Raw genomic sequence first — 14,328 nt, forward strand, 5'->3', positions numbered from 1 at the left:
CTTGCTTCACTTCAAGTTTCGATGGATCGAGCTTATTTACACAATTTCAAGCTACCCAAGTTTCCTGAATTATTGAAATATTCATCATGGAATCGCGACAGTAATTTGCTTCGTGCATTACATTTTCAAACTAATCGATGTAATTTTAACTTTTTTTTCTACTTTACTAGACTTATTTATTACATATCATAAATATACATAATGAAATGGCAAATATTGATGATAATAATAGTAATAGTAGTAAATAAAAATAATAATGATAATAATAATAATATTGTTGTTATAATAGTACGTAAACGTATATCTTCTATGCTTATATACTAAGATGGGTTTAATAATTCTATGAGAATATGCAGGTTTTCAAGCAGTGTCACGATATGTTCCCAACAGGGTCGCCAAACTCAGGCGAATATTGTTCATCACTTGGCCTAAACAGCTATGAAATCGTATAATATACTATATTGACTATCGAATAAAGGATATGTCGAATCTCTAAAATATCACATACAAAAATACATCTATTCCCTCTCATCAACATAAAATATACAGTCATATTTACGCAGGACTTGTATGAGGAAGCTAACGATAATAGGTATCCCGATAGGCTGCAATTGCCTGCAGTATTGTCGTAATTAATTATTCTATATTCGTTCGTGGCAGTGCCTGCATGTGCGCATGAGACGTATAATTGACCATAGTTCGGTCGGCAAGGTGTGATTGAAGAAAAATATTCCTAAACACGTAGTATCAAGCCATTTGAAAACGTTTCTATCGTGTACAACATCTAATTTCATCTAAATACGGTAAGATTGTTAAGCGTATTATTTTCACTGCATGATCAACTGCTTCCCTTTCAAATTGTTTGCATATACGCAACGTTAGAAAAACAGGAGAATTATAATAATATTGCACTGCGAGTATTTTTTCCCCTAAAATCGTTTCTCCTACATCATCTCTACACCTTGGAGTTGGGATCCCGCCAAGTGATCCTCGACTGCATCCTAAGACTGTTCCTCGGACTTTCCTCAGACTCGTAGGCGTGGTTGACGACACCCGGATGCGTATCGAACACTTCCTTGACGGAGATTTGACTGCTTCTTGTGGGCCTCGGCTGAATTCCGAGCGGATTTCCGGCCGCCCCGTAAATGTTATTAGCGCCGAGCGTCTGCATTTGGGACTTCTTTCTCTCAGCCATAATGCTATTTCGACGCCCCTCAAACGCCTTGAACGCCTTGGTCGACCTCCTCGTCGACATGTTCCGTGGCAATCCTGTGAATTGAATCGTGTAATTTTTCACATCAACGAAAATTTCGAACGACACCGCATTTAGCGAGCGGAAAATTGAACCCACCGGCGCCCTCGGCCATGCTGAAGAACCGCTGCCTAAAAGCGACGTCCAGAGTATTTATCGCCTGCGTCTTTCGCCGACTCTTCTCCAAATTACGAATCGTTTTTCTCCTTCCAGGTCCGCTGCCGGTGCTCTCGTCATAGTCGCCCTCCATGCCGTCCAAACGCTGGAGATCCCTAACTATTTCGACTGCGTGTTTGCTCAGTAACGCTTCCTCGGAGAGGTCCTTTGTCTGTTCGTAAATTGTGATAATAAATACTTGCTCATCTCCACCCTCAACTGCTTCTTCGCAACTCACCTTTTTGCAACAGTATAACAAGTCCAGCGTTGTGCTGGCGAGAATATGCGCAAAGGTGCCGAAGCGATGGAACAGCATGGCAGTGAACTGGATGACCAGGATCAGGGCGAAGAAGAAGACAAAAACGAGACCGATCGGCTCGAGCTGTAGGTACTCCTTGCTGATGTGCACCTATAAAGTGGTAAACGTTTCGAATCAGTGCTTGGTAGTCCGGTGACGAGGACGTCCGTACATAAAACCCAGAGCCAAAGGTGCTTGGAGGTACACTGAGAAATTCATTCTTCAGAAATGCAATTAACACAAAAATTCTGGTTTCCGATCAGGTACGACGGCTATAATAGACGCGGGATTGAAGCCTGTTATTATTTTCAGAACAGAGCCGAAGACGTGAAACCAGAATTTCTGTGTTCATTTCTTTGCGTGTGGGTCAGAAAACGGTGTTATCACAATATATCCTGTAAAATATAGGCATATTATGCAGTATTGTACATGCAAAAAACGTGGATTTAGTTAGCCACAACAGATCCTCGTTGTCGGGACCCCAGGTGCAGGATTAGTTTTTAGATCACAGTGCGTACGCTGACATTATAAGTATAGAATAATCCTGAAAAGGTTTTTTATTCGGTAACCAGTGTAAAATTTGAAATAACGTCCGTTTTGTGCTGTGGTAATAACGAGAATTAATTGAGGTGAGGAAGTGTCCGTTGATTAACTATTGACCAAGTGAACTGTACTCAGAAAAAAATAAAGATATATCGTGATGTTATTGACAGGCAGACTTGATTAATGTAATATGTATAACGATAACACCACCAATTTTCACTCAAGAAGATCCGGGGATCAAGATTTCGATTCGTCTACGACTCGCATCACTTTTAGACATGGCGGACTGGCAAAATTTGGACCTCTACTGTCCAAAATAAATCTGCCAATTTGCTTTTGTGTAAGCGGTGCAAATTATAGAAAATTCGAAATCCCGAGTTGTGAATAACCTGCCGATAATTGGCGGGGTTGACGGTAAGTATGGATGTAGAACACACATATGTATGTAATATGCATCAGCAAGTGCAATCAACACCACATAGCAGCCATGCTTGTGTAACTCGTTCTCGGATATGTAGGTGCCGTGTTTACCAATAAAAAAACAAACAAACAAACAAACACCAGTGTAACCAGATTGAACATAATCGTTAAGACAATCCGAGAACGGAGTTATACACCGGAAGTTAGTCCCGGGCTGAGAGGCACCCGGAGTACCGGTACCTCTGAGGTTTCCTCTATGTAGGTGATGTTTGTCTTGACCCCTAGAGGCCATACAATGTGCAGCTGGTCTTTGTTCAATTGTAGTAAAAATACGATCAGAATGAACAGCGCATTGAACATGAAAAATGCAAACACGCTTTTGTTCCGTAGTTCAATCAAGTCTGCGGCGATCCTTGCCTGTGGATATAAAAAAGACAAGTCGTTAAGATAGTAATAAACAAAGCTCCGCGAGGGCCCGACTTTGTTCGCATCAGCTTTACCGTTCCATCGTCAATCGCGAATAAAAATTCGATTTCGAACGATTAAACATTGGCGTAGCGTCACGAACGCGAGTCTTTGGGTCCCGCAGAGCGGTCTTTACCTCCTGAGAGCTCTCGTCGTAAGAAATATTGGTCTTGATGCCAAAGGGCCATTTAATGTGGAGCTCGTCTTTGTTCAGTTGCATCAAGAAGACGATCAGCACGAAAAGGGCGTTCATCATAAAGAACGCGAAGACACTCTGGTCACGGAGGTCCTTTAAGTCGCTAGCTATGCGGGCCTAACGTGTCACAATCATCAAAGAAATCATTACAATTTATACACGGCAAGACCTTGATATTTGGTAAAACGAAAGCTTATAAACGAATAATATAATGTGAGCTGGCGATCAAGCAGTATCGGATATTGAAAAACATTCCCCGACGCCAGCGAGGAATGGCAAAACCTGCCTACGTCGTCTCTTATACCTTCTCAGCTTTGTCTTCGTCGATCGGAAAGAGATACTTTTCGAGCAGGTCTTTCCAGAACTGCTCCTCCTGGGGCGAGAGGAAATCGACCTCGCCTTTCTTCAGTCCCTCATCCTCGAGCCAGTAAGGACTCGCAAGGAAGGGGCGTTCGCGATGAGCCTCCGTGTTCTGGCTAACCGTTGTCTCTGTGTCACTGTCCCTCTCGTTTTCGTCAACCGGATTCTCTTCGATCGGGTTCATTGGATCGACGAACCGCGATCCGACGGAGGACGCGCGTCTCCTGCCCGACACGTGACCCTGAGGATCGACGGCCCTGAGGGATGGAGAATCGGCTGGTTTAGTTCTACGTCAAAAGCCGCAACCTTTGATCGATGAGATGCTAAAGCAACTGTACTCACTTCTCTATCGTTTCCAAGCGTTTTCCTAGTTGTTCCAAGGACTCTGCGATAGCGACTAGCTGCTGCTTCTCATCCGAGGGTGTCCCGTGGGTGCACATCATGCACCTGAATAATCCAGCGACTGAGATATCTATCGACCCCTGCTCGTCGTTGTTGCTGCCGCCGCCGTTCTGGAGGAAACCCAACAGCGACTTCTGCTTTGCCTTGTTTTTCACTTCTTCAGCCTCTTTCTTCTCTTGCTCCATCTCCTAGCAATGAAAAATGAATTTCACAGTGTAAGTTCAATCCTTTAGAAAACCCATTTCCGCGATTCAGATAGAGAGTGGCACAAACCTTTTTTGTCTTCTTAACCTGGACTTCTCTCGTTCCCCAAGAAACGACATTCAGGTTGATGATAGAGTAGAGGATCAGAAGCAGGTACATCGAGGGTATCGACAGGAGGTATATTATGCCCGGGACGATGCACCAGAACTCTTGAGGATGAAGGCAGGCGGCTATAAAGAACGAGCTTGACATTGCTATCAAGAATATCGCGGAGGGTGAGCCGACTCCGTCCTCGCCCAGTTGGAGAGCGGTACCAACTATTACGGCCATCATGATCATCGCATAACCGGTGGATAGCATCTGGGCACAAAGAAGCTGAAAAGGCAGACAGACGTAGTTTACAGAAATTTGTGTTCGTTGGTGAATCGTAAAAACCTTTGGAGAATCACTCACTTGAAAGTTAGATTTACAAGTGAAACAGACGAGCATGAAGAGCAAAATTGGAATGATGTTGTAGTAAAAGCTGGTCCAGTTGTCGATCTGAAAGGCGGCGACGAAGGCTCCCACCAACATAAGGAATATGGTACCGGGTCCAAGGATCGTACCTCCTGTTAATAGAACGGAACGTCAGCGTTCAGACGTTCGAATGAAGCCAAGTGCAAAATACGAGGCAGAGTTAATATGATTAAGACTCACCCATCAGGAGAATCTGGTAAGATATGTAGGGCAGAGATATGTTGTCGTTCACTTTGATCGTTCGCTTGTAGTCCATCAGCAAATCCATGATGTTCGCCATCGTCGAAGGCACCCACCGACGTCGTTGGTTGTAAAACTCGTTGAAACCTTCGGGGGCGTGGGTGTAAGCGTCGCTGGCAGCTGAGTACTCGACCTGCAAGTATTCGTCCCATTAATTCGAAATTCCGGTGGCAGAGCTCGGTTAACCATTAAGGTCGATGTTCACTGACTCTGTAGCCTCGCTGCAACAGCAGAGTGCAAAGCCACCGATCCTCTCCCTGATCGTATTGGACATAGTGCCTGGCTTCGTCCGACCTGGTGGTGTATTTTTTCATCACGTTGTCATCCATGAGAGCCTTGCCTCTGAAAAGCGAGAAACATCCTGGGCTACAAAGTACGCAGCCGATCATGTGCTCCGTCGCCTTTTGAAGCCAATGTCCAATGGCGTACTCAAACATCTGGTACCACACCATCGGGCCTGTAACCGAGATTGAGAATTGCTCGCGTTGAGAAATCGTGTAAGACGATGACAGCTAATTCGTCATAATACAAGAGCTTACCGGAACCGACGGGATGGATACGCCCGCAAGCAGCGCCGAGGTTCTTGTTCTTCTTCATCAAATCGATTAGAAGCTTGACGGCGGCCGGCTGGAAGTCGATGTCACCGTCCAGGGTTAGGAGGAACGTGTTCTCGGCTATCACTTCCTTGCGGTCAACGCTGATCGGCAGCTCCATTAGTCGGTGACCGAGGAGATAGTACATGTACATCACCTTGCAGTAACGAAAAATCACCGTAATTAAATTGAATATAAAGCAAAGCGGAAACGAAAGGTTGGAGAAACGTGTCAACCGTAACTAGGGCAACTCTTACCTGGCTCCAACGTTTTCTGTGACGGATCTTGCTCTTGTCTTTGAGGTGAGCAATCATCTTGGTCTTTCCAGGCAGCGTCCACACGAGACGACCGCCGTAAGGGGTTGGGAACTTTTTCGGTGCTCTGACGTGCATGCGAGTCTGATGAATGTCGGAAGCCGCCTCGTCCAGCGTGTCGACGAGAAGTTTGACGAAACGATTCACCTGAGACTCGTTGTCGTCGTGATCTGATATTTCGAAAGCGTCGTCGAAGAATATGTGGGCTGAAGAGGCATAAGGCAATATTAAATCGATGGAAATACTGCTAATCGATCAAATCTAATTACCAGCGACGGATGTGTGAGTTGTATCAAGTCATTTATATTAGATGTTTTACTTACTCTCGAACTCGTAGTAGTCGGGGTCAACGACTTTCAGATACTTTTGGGCGACCCTGCGTGCACACTGGTCCTCGTCGAGTCTGAGGATGCTCTTCAAGAACTCAATCATCTCCTCCTTATTCTCGTGCCACATTGTCGCGCAAGCGAAGATCCTCGTAACAAGATCGCTGTTCTTTACGGTCGACGGCGGAGTTGCGGAGCCGTCGGTCTGTTCGTATATCGTTTCGTAGTCCCCGTCGCCCTTCTCCTTCTCGATCTCAGCCAAGTCCTACACGCAATTATCGGATAATTGTACATTTTTAAGCGAGATAGCGACTTGACTAGGACTAAGAATGATCGATAAATAACTGCTGACCTCCACCGTGACTTCGGGCTGATCATCTCGCTTCCTGTTCAATCCCATCGACTGGTCGATTAGCAGCGCGTTGTACATCGGCGCCACGAAGAGCTTCTCTGTCGAGGCGAGACGCTCGCACTTCGGCGTCCATATGTGAAGGGTGATCCAGGTCTGGGAAAAGAGCCAAAGCAGCCAGACCCAAGCATACTGTTTGGAGATAAAGCCACTGAGGAAGGACAGCGGCGGAGATTCGTAGAACAGATAGTCGGGAATGGTACCGTGGAAGAAGCAGGGATCCCCGTTCCTGAGGCCGCAGGCAGCGATGAGTAACGAGATTGATACGGGAATCGTGAGATTCACCGGGAACGCGTAGCTGAATCCTTGGATTAGAATCTTGCAGGCGAACTTTCCTGGAGAATTAACAGTGTTATTGGAGAGAGTTTATTGTGCCTTCCACGGCGACAACTTACCGAAAACGTAGGCGAAGTACGCCCCGAATATTTGGATCAGCAGAACGTATATGGGTGTACTGAAGTCCGCGGTTACCGTCTCCGTGTCTCCGTTCGGCAGGAGTTCCAAAAGGTCGGGTACCGCGCCAGCTGCAGCCGTCGAAACCTCGGTCACGGTTATTTTGTGGTCACCGAACGCGCTGCCGAACATCGTGAACAGGTGGCTCACGGTGTAGCCCCTAGTGTGCAGTATTACCACCGAGCTTACGAAGAAAGCGATTATCTTCCACACAGAGACGAATATGTAGGTGAAGTACCTCGTCAGTCTCATCTCCTCCTTGACCCTTCCCAAAGATTTGATTATACCTGTGCGAAAATTATACAGCGTTTATTCACTATTGGCACGATAGCTGTGAACTGGGTCGTGTTTATCCGATCCGCTCTTACCTAAATGACTCTGAACAGAGACGTAGTTTTCCCACCAACCGCAGGATACGAGGATCAAGGCGACTGGGATTAGCCACAAGCCAGGTTTCGAGCTGTCAATAAGCGGCCAGACAACGCAGGCTGTAGTCTGAGCAGCAAGGGCAGCGAGGTCGACGAGAACGAGGACGAATCGCCTGGATTCGTCACGTTTTTTGTTCCGAGAAAGCAGCCCTGTGATTATGTCACGTGGTAAGAATTTTCGGCAGTTTGTCATTCTTTATAAGAGAAATGATAATCTGGGTTCAAACGTACCGAGCAGCCCGGGAACGAAGCAAACGCAGTTAGTCAGCATGGCACCCTGGACAACGTCGAGGTCGGGTAAAACGCTCATGAACATCAGCGCGAGACCGACCACGTGAAACGTCTCCATAACGAAGACGAGCATGAAGTGTCCGACCGTTGGCTTCTTCCACGATTTGAAAAAGCAGATCCTTATGCTCCTTATTAGTGTGCCAATCTCAGGTACCGCAAAGGCGATTATGATGCACCATACCCAGGCTATTCTCTCTTCCTCCGGCAACGTGACCACGAACGTTTTGTCCCTGCCTGAAGAAAACGCGCAGGACATTTGTCAGTTTGTTTTATGCTTCACAATAAATACCAAGCATGAGTTTACATTTATTGGGAAAAAGATTCAGAGAATCTTGGGATAATAGTTTAACAAGAAAACAGGGGATAGAATAAGCGATCTCACTGACTCACCGAGCAGACGATTGCAGTAAAAAATAGTCCTGTTAGCCTTGAGCTGGGATGTCATGAGGAGGATTGTCCCCTTGGCGATGACGCCGCTTCCGAGCACGATAACGAAGACGATAAGGTACACGAGGGCCTTCGTGATTTGCAGCGTTACATCCAGGCACTTCTGGTTCGCCATCGAACCAGAATCTATTTTTATCGGTGGATTCCGAAACACGTCCCATCCTTTGGTCTCCGGAACTGCCGTCCTTTGACTGAAACGGGTACAAAAATTAGCATACATGTATACCTACAAGTTATGACGTTTCGGGCTTTCCATAATTTCCTGCGCTAATTTATCAGTCCCTAGACTGCAATACTGATCAATTCACAAGTAAATCATCACCTTCCAGCATATTCCTGTGCAGTCAACGGACTGCTCTCGTCGTCCGAAAATTCGTCCGGACCGACATTTACCGCCTCCGGAACACCGCCATTCTGGTTCTTCATCATGGTGCAGCAGTTTTACTGAAAAGGTAGAGAAAAAAAAATATCATCATAATTCAGATCAGCAATCTTTCAGTCTCGTGTGTCAAGCGCATTTCAAACCGGCGGCAAAAGTTCAAATGCCTGCCATATGCATGACGCCTTCAAGACATCCGAACAAAATAGAGTAAATGACGGGATAAATATTTCCACCTCTAAGCAAATTCCTGCATCCGCACCCCGCGGCTGACCCGATCCACAAAGTGATTTTTGACTTCTCGTTAAAACGCTCGCGACATCGCCGGCAACGGGAGACAAAGAGAGATAAAAAAGAGCCTGATCGGTTGAACAACATTGACCACAGCAATGAAGCTATACTGCAGCTTTGTCGAGTAGGACAAAGATCCGGGCATTTCGCGTGCCCAGAACTCGTTTTGAGTTGACGTATAAATATTCGTGGACGAATCTCGTCGTCTCGGTCGGCACCGTGAACGAGCCAAAATCCCGTCTCTTTCACAAAGTCGATTGTGGGCTCGGGTCCGCCACGTGGAAAGTGAAAGGAGCCACACACAGCCGGATAACGCGAGCGGCAAGGACGTCGGGCGTAGCCTTGCCGGTTGCCAGACCCGCCCTGGACCCTGGGCTGCGTGAGTCGGTTTTTCGCTGAGGAATGACATTTTGGAGCCAGGGAACCTGGATCAGCGTCGCCTGCCGCGGAGTTCGTGACTCGCGCGACAGCCCGACCTTGGCGATCCGCAAGAGGAGGATTTCTCGATGCAGTGCTTCTCTGCATACGGTGACACCCTCAGCCTACAGGAATTCAACGCGACGGCTTTGCCTCCGCGGTGTTTATTTATAGCCGAATAGCCGATAATGCACGACCCACGGCTGTAACCAAGAAATCTGTGCAGTTATAGGTATACATGTTCCTTCCTCCTGCAAGCTGCGGCAGTGCACTTTCGCTGAGTATGACTATAGACATAATATAGCGGGACGAACACGGCGCGCGAACCGCACAAACAGGTTCCGGCTGGTTTACCGGTGTAAAAATTTATACATATATGTATACGCTGTCTTCTTGTTGTTTGCCGTTTTTTTTTGTTTTTTTTTTTCACCCACGATGTGCACGATACGAAGTCCTTGCCCTGATGCCTTTGTCCTCCGCGCTTTGACGCGTGACTCCTTTACGTCTTACAATACTGTACGTAGAACGTACACTATATCTGTACCTATGATGATTTTCACGGAAGTCCATTGCTACGAGCTTCGCTTCGTTATTTTGCGATCTGTCATTACCTATAGTTAAGATAAACAACGTATATCGTGCATTTTACCAAGTATTCATTTCGCTTCAATATCAAATAAGGAAAGTACAACAATCGATCTCAATTAGTTGTACCGTTTCAATCGGAATAATATATATGCTACACATGCGACGTCGCTTATGCAACCATTTGCGGCATTGAAATCTCCCACTGCTCAGCGACGTTTAGACCCATTGCCGATTAAAAACGGTCTACTTTAGTCTTCATCGAGAGACTTTCATGCCCTTGACGATTACGACGAGATGAAAAATTCTACTATGACCATATAACCGTGAATTAAAAGTCATACGTGAAGAATTTTCGCACCATTACAATGTGGAATCCGGGAGATTGACTCAGCGATGCGAATTCTGTAACCGCATTCGCTGAGAGGTAGGTATGAATGGCATATAATAACAAGAATACAGATATAATTTCATCGCGGGTGAAACTGTGAGTCAACCAGCATACACAGCCCGAGATCGCAATGGACCAGCGGTTTGCTTGGTAAACTTAAGAAACGCTCGAGTTCGTGTAAAATTGGTGAAATTACGGAGAAAAATAACTTGACTGACCAAACCTACGCAACCGTAATAATAGCAAAAGAGGTATCTCGCAACGTTGCAGATATCGGTACAAAATGTTGTAAGGGGGTGCCTATATATAACATACCTCTAATAAAATAAAAATAAATGCGTGTATAATAAGAAGTGAAACAATATTATCTGATCCGATTGCACAGGACGATGTAAGAGTAATATCAAAAGTTACGTTGCCGCATTTCAGCGATCTATAACTTATAGCCTTGGGCCACAACTCCCACTTTCGTACATCGTATATAGATATATACAGTACAATATCGCGTATAATACCATCAGTGAACACGTCCACGCACATCGAACGGGCGAAGGGAACGTATAATATGTATACCCACAGTGTCTCGGTGTTGTACCGAGCACTAGAAATAAGTAGAACGCAGCCATTATCAGCCGTGGTTCCAGCTGTACAATATACAGAACGGAAGAAACTTTCCCTCAAATATCCCCCCCCCCCCCCCTCCCCTGCCTCTCACTGTCTAAGACTTAATAGGACTGAAGATGTTCAGGAGATGATATTTCTGACTAATTTATATGATGGGCTAACAGAATGTTTGACGTGGAATCTATATTCAGCAACAGCTTTGTCTCCGCGTATTTTCTTGCTGCAGGTTTTCCCTACGGAGCTGTATACACTTGAAAAATAACCCGGACGCTATAAGAACCTCCAGGCGATCAAGGCCAAAGGTAGTATATGTATAAAAAGAAATCGTTAACCCAAGATACGGAAATAAAAGCTATGTCATACGTCGTGATGGGAGGCTATAACAGTTCGGGCATCGGGAGTCAATTATATGGGTAGGTACAAGCTGATTGTATAGAAAAACAATTAAGTACATGGAAACTTTACGGTACGCGTTGTTTGACGAAACTAGCCGTCTTGACCGTTTTCTTTTTTCTGCTTCAGGCGCTGGAAATAGACAAGCCGACCGTAACGCCCCACACCGACCATTTCACGTTACAATTCAATTTTGGTAGTATCAGTACAATTTCCAGTAACCCTCTCGTTGCAATGTTTAACCGCTGCGTATTCGCCGCAACGCTTATACGTGCATTATGCGTGGATAGGTGGACGTATTATACGTATCTTCCTAGCTCGAGCTTACGGTCGCCCGATGGTTCCTCGCTCTGCAGTAGGTATAACAAAGAGTGACTTTCACCATCTCGAAACCCGATCACTGGATCAATTAATTATTCTAACGAAGCGGTTCTCTCCATAAGCTGCACAGCTGCTAAATGGTTGAGAATAGGTTATCACACTCGACTATCTCTAGGTATACCTATTGTACTATAAATTCAAGAATGCGTACAGTTCTCAGGCCCACCGACCTATCTACTAAGATTTTTCTGAATGAATTATAGGTATACCAACGAATAAGAGACCAGCGTTGAACAATGCCATCATTCGACGACCGACCGACCGACCGACGCTATTTCTCACCCTTAAATTAACCGCCATCCGCCTGCTGGTAGGCAGCCAGCTTCGCATGAACATCTTCAGTAGTGAATTAGCTCGCTTACAATTAGTTGAAGTGAAACAGGAGACAGAAGATCGATTTGAGCAACTAAATCGTTGGGAATTCTTCGGCATCGACGAAGCCGGGATGGTTATCAATCATTCCCCGGCTGAGCCTCGCACGTCTTGTCCAACTTTCTAGTAAATACGTCGGCGATTGCGTGAAGAAGGTGATCGAACTACGTTGGTAGCTGCAAACGTTTTATCCTTACGCAATCAGAGCGCGGTGGCTAGCACGAATTATAGTTATAATTACGTGTCCTCATATATTGCAACACATTTTTGAAAATTTTTTCTTAAATGCCCATATTATACGACTGAGGATTTAAAAAGCACGCGTTATATACGCGTGAATAATGAAACGACGAAAAGTTGCAAGGTGAATAATAAACAATCCGACGTCTCACGTTCACCTCCGGCACACTCGCAGCGTGACACGAACAGACATCCATACATCGCCCACGCGCCTGGTCCCCCGGTAAATAGGAATTGTACAGTTATGCGCGTCCAAGCTGGCTATGAATCAGGAGAGGTGGACAGTTTGATTCCAATCGATCATTTCTTATACAGCCCGATGTAAATACAAATGATAGTTCAACACAAATTCGATAAATGTATCATAAATATCATTTCACCCTTCAGGGAATTTATCTGGTGCAGATCGTAAAACACGGAAGGCGCAGTGAACTGGGGGTGCAGAAGAGTGACGACTATATACACGTGCCTACGATAATTATTAGTCAGTACATCTGATTTCGAGAAACAGGTATCAGGAGATGTAGCAATCTGGCAAATGACGCAAGATTCTGACGGTCGTTTTCGGTCCATTACAACGGATGAAATCACTGGAAATTCTCCAAACGCACTCAATAAGTCTCATCACGGTGTGGGATTTCCTAAACCGCATGGATTCCGCAGCAACGTCGCAATTCAGCCCAACCGCTTCCGTTTGACCAGATGTGTGTTACAATTAAGTATTAAGACCTATACGCAAAAATAATAATAAGCCGTGGCAAACAAACACTGCACGCTACATCCGCTGTATGATCGGCTCGCTGCCTTAAAGAGTTACCTGGTATGTTAGAAAGTAGACCAGAGCACGATGCCATACCTAGACCGACGCGAAAAGACAACCGTCGAGCAGAGTTTTCAGCTGTCCGCGACGGTTGCGACCGGACTACTTGCTTAGGTAAATACCCCAAATAGCATGCGACGAAGTGAAAAGTTTACCAAAATTTGTTGACCAATCGGAAACAGCTTCATAAGTTAAGAGTTACATCCTATTTTTAAATAAACTGTTTCCGCTGAGAGACTTCGCAGCCTGAAAATGTCTTTAAATTTTAACTTTGTACAGTTAATTGGTCTGTCGACGTTAAAAATTACAGCTATCCGGTAAGCCCAAGGTAACGTGAGCTACATATCAACATTCACCGCAAATCTGCGAATCTATAACGTGTTCTAAAAAACATAAATTATAAAACCTTATACCTATCACTTTGGGTTCTTTAGATAGGATATTTTTGAATAAAAAATCCTTGCTAGGACATCATTTGGTTAAAAAATTTTTGTCATCAATTGAATCTCATTTATAGGCTCGCGAGATCCTGCGCATTGGAAGTCTTTAATTAAACGACCAAAAATGATTTCTGGCACGCACCTTTCCCTCCTTGACGTTGCTGCGAGTGATCCAGCAGTGCGTTTAAACTTGCACGTCGGGCATCCCGATATCCCGGGGATGACTCGGAAGTTCCTTGTTTTGCACTGATCACACTTTGTCACCCTTCCTCAGGTTCGCCAGTTGCACCCGAACGGGGGGGGGCAAGGCGGGGTGGTTATTAAAATTGCGTGGAATTGTTGTAATTTCCCCGCGTATACGTATCGAATAACCGCGGTGAAAGCGGTATGGAGGCAAGTCGCGGACGAAGAACGCGCGAGGATCGGAGGTTTGTGTGCCGGGGCCACTGGCCAGAGACTGGCCATAGATCCCGGGCGGCAGGGCCACCGTATACTTTCACAAAGGTGAGCGCGGTATCCGATTGGACGTGACGTCATCTGAAAGATCTGTTATATCAGAAAGAGCGGACCGACCTATGGATAGTGAAAGAAGGGAAGAGAAGGGAGCAGGGATGCCGCGGCCCTGTCGCAAAGCAAATGTCACATACTTCGGAAAGTTTGCATCACATGTATACATATATAA

General features: G+C 45.6%; 1 protein-coding gene across 3 annotated transcripts; it reads right to left on the bottom strand.

Moving 5' to 3' along the window:
• Window positions 1-224: 224 nt before the first annotated feature.
• Window positions 225-14,144, bottom strand: LOC124411034 (chitin synthase chs-2). 3 transcript variants are annotated; one of them, XM_046889867.1, is made up of 20 exons: window positions 13,789-14,144; window positions 8,636-8,765; window positions 8,257-8,504; window positions 7,807-8,100; window positions 7,516-7,725; window positions 7,090-7,434; window positions 6,638-7,029; window positions 6,283-6,550; window positions 5,903-6,165; window positions 5,592-5,802; window positions 5,262-5,509; window positions 4,993-5,185; window positions 4,750-4,904; window positions 4,366-4,671; window positions 4,033-4,280; window positions 3,635-3,947; window positions 2,910-3,086; window positions 1,647-1,817; window positions 1,352-1,580; window positions 225-1,269 (listed from the first exon to the last, which is right to left on the bottom strand). In XM_046889867.1, exons 2-20 carry the CDS (start codon window positions 8,740-8,742, stop codon window positions 956-958), a joined length of 4,692 nt encoding a protein of 1,563 aa, XP_046745823.1. In that variant the 5' UTR covers window positions 8,743-8,765; window positions 13,789-14,144; the 3' UTR covers window positions 225-955. The 3 variants fall into 3 exon arrangements, with proteins under 3 accessions (XP_046745823.1, XP_046745822.1, XP_046745824.1); XM_046889866.1 differs by lacking the exon at window positions 2,910-3,086 and adding an exon at window positions 3,271-3,447 and having other exon boundaries at window positions 226-1,269; window positions 13,789-14,143; XM_046889868.1 differs by lacking the exons at window positions 2,910-3,086; window positions 7,516-7,725; window positions 7,807-8,100; ... (1 more) ...; window positions 8,636-8,765; window positions 13,789-14,144 and adding an exon at window positions 3,271-3,447 and having other exon boundaries at window positions 228-1,269; window positions 7,090-7,486.
• Between the last annotated feature and the right edge of the window lie 184 nt (window positions 14,145-14,328).

The sequence above is a fragment of the Diprion similis genome, chromosome 10 (assembly GCF_021155765.1).
Source record: "Diprion similis isolate iyDipSimi1 chromosome 10, iyDipSimi1.1, whole genome shotgun sequence".
NCBI classification, from domain to species: domain Eukaryota; kingdom Metazoa; phylum Arthropoda; class Insecta; order Hymenoptera; family Diprionidae; genus Diprion; species Diprion similis.